This window comes from Chaetodon auriga, chromosome 23, assembly GCF_051107435.1.
Source record: "Chaetodon auriga isolate fChaAug3 chromosome 23, fChaAug3.hap1, whole genome shotgun sequence".
NCBI classification, from domain to species: domain Eukaryota; kingdom Metazoa; phylum Chordata; class Actinopteri; order Chaetodontiformes; family Chaetodontidae; genus Chaetodon; species Chaetodon auriga.
The window spans coordinates 9,525,628-9,539,149 of record NC_135096.1 but is presented as its reverse complement, the minus strand read 5'-3'; the positions used below and the strand labels follow the sequence as shown (position 1 = coordinate 9,539,149).

Here is a 13,522-nt window from a genome sequence, read left to right as displayed (position 1 = left end):
CCAGTTCAGACCCATTCTCCGTGTTTTATTAACGTTCTGAAAGAAGTCGTCAGCCATGGTAGAATCAAACAAGCCCGTCTGACAGTTTTATGTTGTGTAACAGCCTGGATTAATTTAAGCGACACACATAAGCTCGTCAATCTACTTTTAGTCGTCATAAACGGACACCCTCTTGGTGTCCAGTAGTGACAAGTTGTATGTGCAGACTAAATAACTAGTTGGTTCATTCGAGTGAAAGACGTGCACCGCACTTGATGAAGAGAAAATGTCCCCATGTGCTGATTAGAAGTCCCCATTTGTTTTTCCAGCCAGTATAAAACCTAATGTTTAATTCTGTTCCCATGAGAAAGAGGGTGCTATCCATCACACAGCAGTAGCTCCATCCACTGCACTGTCTTGGTGTTATCTCGGCCGAAAGTTAATAATTCATGAAAATAGCTTGGTAGCTGGTGCAGCGATATCAAGATGGATATGCCTCCCGATGGATGTTTAGCATATAAAACATTCTCCCTCTGTTTGTTGTTCCCCGTAGTGGATCCAAATAAAAGATGAGATATGTGCGAGTGAAAGATTAAGAAATATATGCTGGAGCCAATGTTTTTCCAGCCTGAACCGATGCCCGACACTCACTCGTTGCTGAGTGAGACAGAGGCTGTTCTTTAAATGAACATTTGATCATTTTAATATCTTGAATGACTTTGCTTCTATGTTGCATTTCCCATCAGTCCAATCAATCCAGTGCAATCCAATACAACAGGCTTGCAGTAAATCCTTAAAAACTCCTTCTGTGTCTTTGTGACGCTTCTAACATGAAGCTCTTGTTGATGCTGCACCAGAGAAGACTTCAGTGAACACTGTGTGCTGTTCTTCCACTAGTATTGACTTTGCAGCCTCAAATTAATTGCACTAATGTCCAATTCTGTGTATTAAAACAAGTTCAACTCCTTCAGGGATGCTTTTATGTACTTCTTTTTCTGCATGACAGTGATCTGGGAAGAAAGTCGGCTCATGGAGATGCAGCGCCTGCAGAATGCAAACCTGCCATGCAAGTGCCCCCTCGACGGAAAACCAAATACAGGTCAAGCAAAGAGGCTGACAAATCAAAGGTAGTGTGCGTGCTTTAGATTTTCTGTTATTTGTGAATGCAGTAAAATAGTAGTTAGTTGGGGCTTCATGAGCTCAGTTCAGTCTTATGCTGAAAATAGTTTTGAGAAGCTCTCTTACTCCTTCATGAAAAATGTAAAGGTCTTTATATACAATGTAAGATACCTTATTAATTCATTTCAGCTTTTTGATTAAGGAGACAAGGGAATAAGAAAGAACCTAATTTTCTTTTAACAGTTTTTTTTTTATTATATGCAGCTTTTTTTCCCTCCTCGGTCTGAAAACTGTTTAATTTGGGAACATTTTAATTTTGGATCCACATTTGTCTTTTTCTTTTGCTCGAGCAAAAGCTTCCATTCTCGACATTAAAACTATACTTTAGTGCTTTCATTTGTTGATGCTGGTAATTTCTTGCAGTGGTGTGTGTTGTCCTTGTAATGTCTTTTCCTGTCCTCTAGACACTGAGAGATCAGGCCCATGTTCAGCCTGGACTGAAGCCTCCGGTGGATGTCTGTACCCCTGCAGGGGTGGCAAAGATGCTGATCAGAGACACAGAGAAACTCAGCTCTAAAGACCTGAGGGAAGGTAGATGCCGCCCAGTGATTGTACTGTTGTGTTTTGTGAATTAACTGTATTGTTTTAGATTCCTGTCCTTTGCCTTTTCCAACTTGTTGCCATGAAGTAAGTTGCATTGCATGATAAAGTATGTCTTTTTTTGTTTTATTTTTGCCGGTGTTCCACTTCACTTCAGCCATATCCTCTGGCAGTATGGTTGGTCTGCAGAGCAGGCAGATGAAGGAGGCCCTCTTCATAAAAAAGGTTCAACAAAATGTGAAGGAGGAGCAAGCCAACCACATGAGATGGTAGGTCAGACTGAAATATTCAATTTCATTGCACATCCAGGTGAATGTTTGGATAGTGGCTTTTCCTTTGGACCTTGCTAATGTTAGAAGTTGAATTAAAAGCATGTGCGGCCAATTTAAGAACAGGAACAAAGCGATGAACAAGCTAAGAAAACGTGCAGAGAAGATCAAGATGCTGAAAGGGATACGCATGTGATATACAGACATTCTGGGAAACAATAATTTTGTATGACTTGGTAGACAGAAAAGGCGTAAGAATGAAATGTATTAATATATTATTGTCAGGTTTTCTGCACTGAAACAGAAATCATGTCCACGCACTGGAAACAAAATAGAAATTCAGACTGTGGAGAAAATCCCATTTAAGTTAAGAGAGAACTCAAAGGTACATGAAAGAAGATTTATTTATTGTTTTTATCTTAATGTGTGCGCGTTTTCATAAAGCTTTGAGTTTGGTTATGTTATCACGTTTTTTTTCTTCAGTCTATTGTTTGTTTTTTTCAAGCTGACAACTTCATTAAAGCAAAACAAAAAAATTCATTCAGGCAAGTCCATCTTGGCGAGGAGCCCGTGTCAGAGCAGACCAGGCGGCGGCAGGTGGAGGAGAGAGAGATGGCACTGCACGAGTACATGGTGAGATTTTTCACTCAGTGTAGATAAAGAGAAACGGTCGATACACCTACAGTAAGTTGTTTGATAGAACAGAGGTTTTCAAAGTCTGACGTCCCCACTCAGACACGCTCTGCGTTTTCACCTACATTTGTTTACATGGCAAGTTGTCACAGTTAAAAGCATGTCATCTTAGCTATCAGCAACTATAGCTGGATTACTCTGAAGTCATAAGGAGCGTCTTTTTACTCTAAGCGAATTCATGGTCATTTATTTGTGATCCACATCAGAGGTAATGATATCCTCTGCAAGGGTTAGTCACACCGAACCTAAAATTGTGTCCGTGTGCTCACATTTAACCGAGTTATGACTCAGAGAATGAGAGTCATTTTTGATGCAAATTGCAGCAATTGGGCAATAAGAGTTTTTAAGTACCTTAATTGCTTTCATGAGCTGTGTGTCACAGCCACTGCTGCAGCTCCAGCTGTATACTGTGTTGGTGAATCAACCACCACAAATCTTACAGTTTGAAAATGTCTCCTTTAAAATGTGTCTGTGCAGGAGCTCACATCTGCTTACATGTTTCACTGCTGCCCGATGACTGACTTCTGGAGCATTTATAAGCAAATACAAAAAACCCTGCAGGCCACCACCCCTCAATCACCAGAATTAAGTATTGGTTGGCCAAATCTTTGCTTATAGTAGAGCAAATTTTTCTGGCTTTGTTCTGTTAGACCTTTTCAGGTACGGCATTGGAGTTTGTTTTCCCACTTCATTTAACATGACATTCACTGGATGTGTTGGTCTCTAATCACTTATGCTAAACAAGATGTGCATACCAATCTCATAACCTGATGCAGCTGTCGTGTTATAAGACCTGCACTGTGGTTGTCATCCCTTTCAAAAAAAAAAAAAAAAAAAATGCATGCTTGCTTTGTGACCGATTTTATTGAGAGGGAGAGGAAACGTGCAGACTCAGCCAAAGTAACATCAGTTTTGAAATATGAGTCTTTGTGTGTGTGTGTGTGTGTGTGTGTGTGTGTGTGTGTGTGTGTGTGTGTGTGTGTGTGTGTGTGAGAGAGAGAGAGAGAGAGAGAGAGAGAAAGTTATTTGAATAGTTGACAGGACTCTCACAGACACTTCACAGCACTTCCTCCACCTTTTCCTCTCCACCTGCACTGTTTATAACGCACAAATGCGTCTTCCTCTGCACACTCTTCATTTACGGCCTCATATCACTACACTTTGGTATTTTATGGGAACCCTGGTTTTTATGATCTGAAGAGCGTCTCTCGTTCTATAGGTCTTTGGAATCTTTACTGCAGGTCGTAACTTTTTCAATCACCCAGACTATGTTGGTTGACCGCGATAGAGTTGCGAGGAAAAAAATGTGGACGGTGATATTGTAATTTTTTTTGTCGAAACCATAATGTTGTTGGCAAATTATTTTGTGTTACCTTGACATATCATTCCTATAAACGAACGAGACCTTCATCCACAGCGTTAGTAGTCATGGTTGCCATTGTTTCACAAAATTAAGACATACCCCGTCAGCTTATTTCTTCCTGTGACAAAGAGAAAGTTGCCTCTTCAGCCAAAGGATTTCAAGGCGTTCTCACGGTAGAGGATAAACCCATTGGCATATTCCTTTTTTCCACTGGCCTTGCACCGTCTGTCGTTGGCAGGACTCTGAAGGGTTTAGCACAAATAGAAACAACAGCATCGACTTTTGCTTTCATGCCATATACCAAGCTCCCTTTGTGCTGCAGCATTTGTAGCTGATTCCTTGCCAAATGTGACAGGATGACATTATAAAATGTTGTGCATGTGGAGGAAATGCAAATTCATAACACCCTTCATGATGTGAAGGAAGCAACATGACAATAATACTCTCTTTTATTTAATATTAAATTACTTCCTGTCAAACTAAAAACAGTGTTTTTATGTTTGACGGACGCTGTAGGAATTCAGACGGAGTAATGTGACATTTTTCAGTTTGTCCAGTACTTTAGCTTATGACCAAATACCTGCAAAGGGCTAATTAGCAAACCAAGATGGTGAACATGGTAAACATGAGAATGTTAGCATTGTGATGTTAGCATTAAGCAGAAAATACCACAGTGTCTGAGTACAGCCTCAAAGAGCTGCTAGCATGGTTAGTCTTGTTTTAATTTAATCTCTTCAACAAATAACCTTTATGTGTACTTTACAGACCTTCACCATGCTGTGATAACTGATTTTGCTGTAGGTGAAAAGAGGAGATGTGAGGCCCGATGGAGAATTTGCTGCTGGACAGCCTAAACTTTCCTCCAGGAGAGTGCTTCGTGAGGCCGGACAGGTAAACCTTTACTGTGCTGTGTTTTGTCATAAAGGGAAACTCAAGAACTTCTCTCACTGTGCAAGCTGCTGTTTTCAAATAGCTGCTTTATTTGACCTTGGTTGACTTGCCTATTGCTATACATGATGTAGTTGCAGTAGTTTTAAGTAGTAATACTAAGCAGAGGTTGCTTTTTGACAAAACCTGGGGGAGTGATGAAGGTCATGATTGGCTGAAGGATTTTAGATTGAACAGATTTGCCCTCTGGGTGGTTACTAATTAGCCCTTCTTTCTATTCAATTCAGTACTTTAGTGCAGCTCTTAAAAACAGACAAACACAAGCATAAGTAGATAAAATGTACAAAGAAGAACAGCAAACACAGTTATCACATTTATGCATTCAAACGTGCATAATCTGATAAAGTCCCAAATTGCCTTGTGCTGCTACATGTGTTTTAAAGTGCTTGTTGCGTCAGAGTTCAAGGATCGACCAGCTTTGGGATACGTGCTGTTCCTAAGGTGAGATGTCATACACTTCAAACCCTGGACCCTCCTTCCCGAGGGGAGGGGTTTGAAGAGGGAGCTAGGAGGGTGAGAGGGGTCGGCGATCACCTTCTGCATCATGAGACATGTAGCATGTATGGAGGAGACAGAGGGAAGGTCACAGCATCTTAGATGTCGTGCGTACCGCTCTTTCTAATTGTCCCCTCTTATGGTCGGTATTGTTGACATACGACACTGTGATCGAGAAGGCGAGAACGCTCTCAACTGGAGCTAAAAGTGCGGCATTGCCTCCCTAGTCACACCAAGCTTTCTAAGGTGGCGCAGAAAGTGGTGGGCCTTGTAAATGATGTGGCTGGTGTTGACCTCCCACTTCAGAGTGTGGCATGCATTTGCTGCAAAGGTGTCAGCCCTCTCCACTCGCTGGTCACCGATGACCAGTGGACCAGCTCACCCCTCCGAAAGTCAGTTAGCAGGTCTTTTGTCTTAGTGATGTTTGAAACCGGGTCATTTGCCTCACAGCACATCACTCGGGGCCCAGCCTCAGCTGTGTAGGCTGGTTCATCACCGTTCCTTATCAGGCCTGCCACCGTTGTGTCATCTGCATGTTTAAAAAACCATCCATTAAAGATCCGTTTCTGTCTCGGTAAATGTATGGATGAGTGTTGAGCAAGTCATATCCCATCTTCATGATACATTTTCCAGGGACATTCAGGGGTTCCACTAAAAACCTGGCTCTCAGTGGTCTTAGATTAAATTAATGGTGTTTCATACAGCCCCTCCTGCAATTTAATTCAATCTAAAATTCACTTTAACTATCCCACTATCTCTTGCCATTTAAATGCTCCAAGCTGCGACCTCATGAAATTTCACTTTATGGTCCTTTTCATATGCACTCAATGTAACGATGCCAAATGAGCATATAAAAGTCAGCTATAAATGTCTCTCGAACCACTTCTAGGCCCGCGAGGGAGCACCATCCTTCCAGTTTTACTCCAGTTTTCAGTGGGAGCTGAGACAAAGAGCCCTCACGCTGTTCCAGCAGGCAGCACGCAAGGTACACACATCCAAGTACTGTGAAGTCACTGAGGTACAGGGGCAAATGCACGCATGCATGAGCGTTTTCTGAGATGGACAAATACATACATACATCAAACACCCTTTCCTCTTCCCTCAGGAGAGTGCTCATGTCCCTGTGGCCCTGTCCCTTTAGTTCAGCCATGTGTAAATTCCTCACACTAAATGTGTAGTACTCTTTACAGCACAGTTGATTTTCCTGGGTACAGTGCATTCCGGTGAAAGCAGATTAATCTGACGTGGCCTCTTAAAGCCACAGAAAGAGCGCACTTCTTTTCCAGCTAGCAAGTAAAATAAATGGGAAAATTGGAAAAACTCCTGAATTTTATTTAAAGTAATTCTAATGAATGTTTTACAGTAGTGGAAGAAGTGCTCAGATCCTTTACTTAAGCAAATGTTACCACGATGTAGAGAAAGTCATCAAAAGTAAAAGCACTCATCATGATTAATGTCTTGGAATATTTGTATTATTAGATTATAATTAGAGATGCATAAATGTGTTCATAACTTCGATGTTGCAGCTGGCAAAGATGGAGCTAATTCCACTTACTTTATACATTACTGGGTAGCTTCACCCATAATAAAACATCATAATTTATTACTTTATTTCTATAGAAGTATTAAGTAGCATAAAATGAAAATGTTTATGTTTGGTGGAAGATGAAGTATCAGTACATATTAGTTTGTCCTGGTTTTGACGGTGTGAGAAACAGGTTAGTTGTACTCTTAAATTATATACATCTTGGGATGGAGAAAAGCCTTGAAAGTCTAAAGCTGTACCGTTGTGGTGAACAGTTCTTAGAACGACCGTGACGCCTCTCCTGGGATTAGAAGAGGAGGATGTGAAAGTCCAGTAATTTAAAGCAGTAACAGCCCGTGCTCTGCTCGCACTTCCAGGTGGTGATCCGATGTCGCATGAACCGGAGACTGACCTGTTTGAAGAAACTGTCAGACAGTGTGAAGGAGATGCCCTTGGCGAAGAAAGGTTCTGATTATCCAATGATCTCTTCCTTCACAAGTAATCTCATTATGCCATGTCAGGAAAGCATGCTTAGTTGAATTTATTCCTAGAGGGGAGAATTGAAATGAAATCCCCTGTGGTTGTTATGAGGTTCTTGCAGCATACATGCATGCCTCAGGGAGAGGGCTATTTATGGTGCATTTATTCCTACTATCTCGCTGACCATGATGAATAATCATCTGTATAAATGAACTTTATTCATGTATTAATTTTCCACCTTTTTCAGTTGAAGAGGAGACGACATGGGACTTCAAGATCTCACCAGACAGAGTCTTTCCGTTTACTTTCCCCATTTCCTTTGATGAAGATGACCCACTGGTGAGCATGCGACGTAGCTGACAACACCACTTGCACATTACAAGTTAGTTATGTCTGTGCAGTTTCACCAATTCTGTGCTCAATCAAAATGACATATGGCAGATGAGAGGCCAGAGAAAAGTGAGTGCTGGCTGTTGTCCTGCACATCGAGCAATTTTCAATCATCATTTTCCTTGAAAGGCATCTTTGATCTAACCGTGGAATCAAAGTGGAGGCGAAGTTTCCAACTCTTTGATTAAATCTTTCATTTTCCTGGTGCCCTGCAGAGAAAAGGCCTCGGTGTTCAGTCGAACAAATAATGCCACTTTGTCTCCTTGATATTTCTAGGCTCCCAGTACTTTGGTGACAGTGCCTGTGGATCCGATTGATGTGACAGTGACAACACGTATTCCTTTCTTCAAGCTTCAAGTAGGTATTTACTGCAGCACCTGATCATGCACATCATGCTTATAGATCTGAGCATCAGCAGTGGAAAGTAAAGAAGTACACAAATACTACGCTGAAGTAAAATGTTGATGCACTTGTATTTTAACTGAGTGTGTATTTTATGCCACCATATGAGATGAATGCAGTATTGTTTTATCAGAAAGCAACTGAGAAGAAGCCCTGTGGCTTTACATGTACTTCAAACTTTGTGCAAGTTACTTACTGCACACTTTCCCCTAAAACAAATTGTACTGATGGAGCTCTGTGGGTGCCTCAACTCTGTTGATGGCAATCTATAAGCCTGCCTTTAAGCCATGTCTCTATCTGTTTCTGCTGCTGTTAGAACCATATTATTTGTTGATATTCTTTGTCGTTCTAGGTTCCTCAGCACCATAAGCTCATGGGTTACCGGCCCGTGTCAACCTGGGAGGCATTTAGCTCTTATATCCCCACTAGTCTGGCTCGGCCACTCCGCACAGGAGCTCCGGTAACGATGCAGCACCTGGACGTAAACATGCAGATTCAGTCAATATTACATTCATAAGACATCATCCACATCTAGTTTATTTCTTCACACACACTCACACACTGATCGACCTAATTATTTATTGTGCTTTAACATTTCTCTCACTTTATGGCTGTTTTTAGGATGAGCAGGTGCCCAATGAGGTCGCAGCCCAATCTCCCACAAGACCGGAGCCCAGAGCACTGGAGGAACAGCAGCACAAAATTGAAGAGGAGGATGTGGAAGCAAAGGAGGCTGCCAGTCTCACCTTCTGTGCCCCTGAAGCTCTGCTCAGACCTTTTCCAGCAAACCCACTCAGAATCTTTGTAAGGCTGTTTTTTCTGCACATGATGCATGTCAGTATGACAGCATGTTTAAACTACTTTCATCCCTGTTTTTATCTCATCACATGCTTTAGAACCCAGCTCCAGGCCTGCAGACTTACAAACCCACTCCTAAATACCTGGAGAGTGACCTGGAGTTCCACCTCTGCCCTTTGCCCAGGTAACAGCAACATTACAACATTAGTCAATTGATGTTTGTGGGAATAAGCTGCCCAGCTACAGGCCTGATAGTTCCTTGACCAAACACAGAGAATAAATGCTTTCCTTATTCAGGCATACATTCCCAGAGGGCAACGCGTGTGGCATGAGGACACATGCTCAGAAGAAGTTTCTGGACCGAAAGGTGATTACTTTTCAGAGACTTGGCAGTTTGTGAGCTTCTTTGGAATGCTTTTAGTCTTATCGTAAAAGCACTTGAACCAAGTTGTTTCAGTACCGTATTTATCATTCTTTCGCTTGACTGAAGGGTCTAATAATTGAAAGAGGCATTTTTGAAATATGAGCACCCCCTTCCTGCTTTAATGTGGCTTCTTTTCCCTTCACCAACCGCAGGAGGTGATCAGAGGGCTCATGACATGGAAGAATTTTGATTTGATTACCTTAAACTGTCTGTCCAACCAACCTGTTCCCACCAGTGACTGTGCAGTGCGCAGGTAGGTCAGAACTGCACTTAATCACTGAGTACAGTGTCAATCTGTGCCCGTTCGGACAGTGTTTGTCCTCTAGTTTACTGAACAAGGCAGTAAGAAGGCCTTCATATTGATAGCAACCACCTAGAAGTTAAGAGAAGTTCACTCAGAGTTTCCCAAGTTCCCATGCTTCACCATGTGGGATCAAAAAATGCTAGTACATGTTTACACGACATGTTTACAGAGCGGAACATGCTGTTGTTTACTTACGCAGTCCATATCTTTCCACCCATGGAAGAATTTGAACTCATGACCCTGCGATGGCAAGATGAATAATCACTCAGTTATAGCTTTCAACATGTTCAGAGGAAGCATTTTCAAAAATGTGATGAGAAAGACAAGTGCGGAGTGTGTCTCAATTGTGACAATCACTTCCTGAGGTTCATTGGCAATATATTGTGTGGCAGTCACACATCTGATCAATCCGTGATTGACCTCTTGATCTTAAGTTGTTATCTGTAGATACATTGAGATGTACATGTCAGTGAAATTAGAAGGGTTTGTAAGACACAGGCTCATGTTACTGGTTAAAGAGCTGATCACTTGGAGAGGTATTTGATTTAGTTTTTATGAAATAAACTGCTTTTGTTTATGTTAGCATTTGACATATGAAGATATGTGAGTGCTGTGGTGAGATCAGGTTTCTCCCTCAGGTTTCAGAGCCTTTAGATTTCATTGAAGTAGTTTTGAACTGAAGTAATGTGCTTTGATATTACTGCAGTGATTTGCCTTTGTTCCAGTTTGTTTTAATTATTTCAACAAAAATATGATTAAGTATTATAGTAAATACATTTGGATGAAGAGATGGAGACTTATTCTCATAAAAGCATTCTTTCCTGTCATACCATGGTATACCTCAAGTGAAATACTTTATGTGTGCACAATCTAGGTCATATGGAGGCAAAGAGCCCTGCACACTCTCTTCACTTACACTGTGAAATAATGATTTATTCAGTCTTTAGCCGGAATGGACAGTGAATAAATTATGATATTTTGATGTATTGTATTAGTGAACACAGCAGGGCTCTGTGGTGCACCGTATGCTTCTCTGTTCACCCTGTCACAACAAATCCCACGGTACAAAACACCCTGTTTCTGACCCCTTTGAGAAAATACGCTCATGTACATGGTAGCTTGTCTTGCATGATAGAAATTTAAAGTTGCAGCTAATGAAGCAGTGTTCCCTGTGAGATCTGAAACTATTTCAAACCCTTATCTGACAAGCTGCCCAAGTAATTTGGGCAACCACTGTGAACATGAATCCAGCCCTGCCACAGCTCTCTCTCCTCACCTTTCTATCTACTTCCCATTTCTCCTCACCTTCCCTATGTTACATAATCAGATGCCTGGCAAGGCAAAGTATTCTCTTTATACCTGTCAGCAATGATCTGCAGGATAACTGAAAATATATTCTTTTTCGTATGAGAAGTGATCCCCCCCCAGCCTCCCTGCTCAGTGTTATTAATTTTCTATCCCTGCCTCACTGGTTACATTCACAGTGTCTCCGGTTATATTACAAACACCAACAGTATGATTTATGTCAGGTGGTCATAATAGAAGATAAAAATGAAGTTGACAGCAACTTGACAGTGGGAGAAAGAGCTGTATTTTCCTCATCCAGGATGTGTGAATGATTAAAAAAGGACTCAAAAGACAGTAACTCTCTTGGAACAGACGACTTATTTTACAGCGATACTACTGCAATTCACACAGATTCGTAGAGCTGCAACTGAAACCCATCATACATGACACTTTGATTAAAATGCTTGTTTTTCAGTAATCTGTCGTGAGTTACTGATTACAGCACACTTACCTGTACTGTTGTAAAGCTTAGAAAATCTGAATTCCCCTGGAGCTGGTGGCACTGAAACTATTACCCAAATCTGCAACTTCCTGTGGCTTAAAGGAGCTTTATAGTGAGTTTCAGTTCATTGTTTAGCTGTCCAGCCTGCAACTTTAGTGTTTTTGTAATGCAGTGAGCCTAAGTGCTAAGAAAAAATATTGCACCCAGTAACCTCCAGGTGTGTTTTGTGCAGCTAACTGAGCTACCTAAATGACAAAACCAATGTTAGCTTGTAATTTAGATTGAGGGTAAGGGAGATGAAATTAAAAATGGTGCACATATCTGACCTGAAATTTGTCTTGAAATATTGTTTAAAATGACACAGTATGCCTCTTATATCTAATATATTGTTTGGCCTCCTGAAACCGGTTATAGTAGTAAATCACTAATTAACCCAGTTCGCCGTGCTTGTTACACACTGTTTGTGTATCTGGTCATGTTGCCAGGCCCCGGTCATTATGGCGTTTCAGTTCAGAGCTCACAGTGGGGTTACATCCAAGAGCAAACCTGTAGCTTGTCAGTGGTTTCATTCCATTTTACCCCTAACTGGTATCACCTGGGTGTGCTTTTATCACTCCTGTTCAAACTGAGATACCAAACAACCCGAAGCAGTGTTTTCATCTAAGATGGAGAAGATATCTGTGTGGTCTGGCTCCTCGGGGGACAAAGCAGTGTGTGTGTCCTCTACAGGTCTGTAGACTACAGCACAGATCTACTTCCACTCACGGCACCTCCTCCTCTCACTGGCCCTCCCGATGATGTCGCACCAGTGATGGACAAACCGTAAGCACATATAACATCGACATATTATTGATTATCTTGTTGGAGGCTTTTTCTTCATGTTGCTTTCATGCTCAGACTGTAAGTTTTTCTGCGTGCAGGTGTGAAGGCTCAGGAGTCCAACTAACGCCAGAGATGATAAGAGCCCAGTTCTTGTCTGGGGAAGCTCTGGTCTCCAATAGAAACCTCACCAGAGAAACGTAAGTCTACTTGGATGATGTGTGTGTTATTAAGACAAACAGAGTAGACATGCTGGAGATAACAGGGCTTTTAGACACAATGGATGCTTATTTACGCAAAGGAAGCACTACTCATTCAATAAATAGGATGAATGTTCAAGTGTAGCCACACACATGACAGATAGTGCTTTGTGGGACGGGTGATAAACATGTTGTACTTATCGCTTTCAGAGGGGAAGTCCTGACATGAAGTTAATGAATGTGCAAGTTGTGCACCTGGAGTTCCTTCCAACAAAAGCTTCCTGGGAGCAGGAACAGAGTGGAACAGAAGGAAGATATCTGACTTGTTTATATTGTTATCTCTGTACATTAATCTAGATTTTCTGCTTGGTTGAGGTTTCAGCCTTGTATAATTCTAGCAAAGACTCAGAACGGAAGTCGCACTCAGCCTGACCTCAGTTTGCTTTGTTTTATAGAAGCTAAGATGCTTTCTTATCACATTAATTCATCCTTTGCATCATACTATTAATCAGATTCATATGTGTTGCTGTTATTTTGATGTAATACTGCAACAGATACTGCATGTTTTCAGGTGTCTTGGAGGGACATTTTATCATATAAAAATCCTGCATTTTAATTTTTTCAGGGAGTTATTACATTTTCATAGTTTCTAAATGTTTTTAACCCTGTCATCACATCTTATCATGCAGTGATTTGATGATGTGGGAGAGACGACTTTAATTTGAAACTGCAGTGAAGAAAAAAAGAAAAAACGTTTTGAATGTATTCTTATCATACTCATGTTTTATTAGATTTGTTATATTTTTATGTTTCAGCCCTTTGTGACAGACATTTCATCATATTTTCACAAATTAATAAAAGATATGGTGAGGATTACTTTAATTTAAACTGAAATGTACACAATTGATTTTCTGAATCAACAGTA

General features: G+C 41.1%; 1 protein-coding gene across 1 annotated transcript in view; it reads left to right on the top strand.

The window, feature by feature from the left end:
- cfap221 (cilia and flagella associated protein 221) overlaps positions 1 to 13,522 on the top strand; it is a 41,583-nt gene that overhangs the window by 4,940 nt on the left and 23,121 nt on the right. The window contains exons 9-24 of the mRNA XM_076723763.1: positions 986 to 1,106; positions 1,563 to 1,689; positions 1,856 to 1,967; positions 2,513 to 2,600; positions 4,825 to 4,914; positions 6,356 to 6,451; positions 7,369 to 7,456; positions 7,719 to 7,810; positions 8,138 to 8,218; positions 8,616 to 8,723; positions 8,885 to 9,067; positions 9,160 to 9,245; positions 9,359 to 9,428; positions 9,638 to 9,738; positions 12,308 to 12,400; positions 12,499 to 12,597. Coding sequence (XP_076579878.1) covers positions 986 to 1,106; positions 1,563 to 1,689; positions 1,856 to 1,967; positions 2,513 to 2,600; positions 4,825 to 4,914; positions 6,356 to 6,451; positions 7,369 to 7,456; positions 7,719 to 7,810; positions 8,138 to 8,218; positions 8,616 to 8,723; positions 8,885 to 9,067; positions 9,160 to 9,245; positions 9,359 to 9,428; positions 9,638 to 9,738; positions 12,308 to 12,400; positions 12,499 to 12,597 — 1,635 coding nt within the window. The remainder of the gene's footprint in view (positions 1 to 985; positions 1,107 to 1,562; positions 1,690 to 1,855; positions 1,968 to 2,512; positions 2,601 to 4,824; positions 4,915 to 6,355; positions 6,452 to 7,368; positions 7,457 to 7,718; positions 7,811 to 8,137; positions 8,219 to 8,615; positions 8,724 to 8,884; positions 9,068 to 9,159; positions 9,246 to 9,358; positions 9,429 to 9,637; positions 9,739 to 12,307; positions 12,401 to 12,498; positions 12,598 to 13,522) is intronic.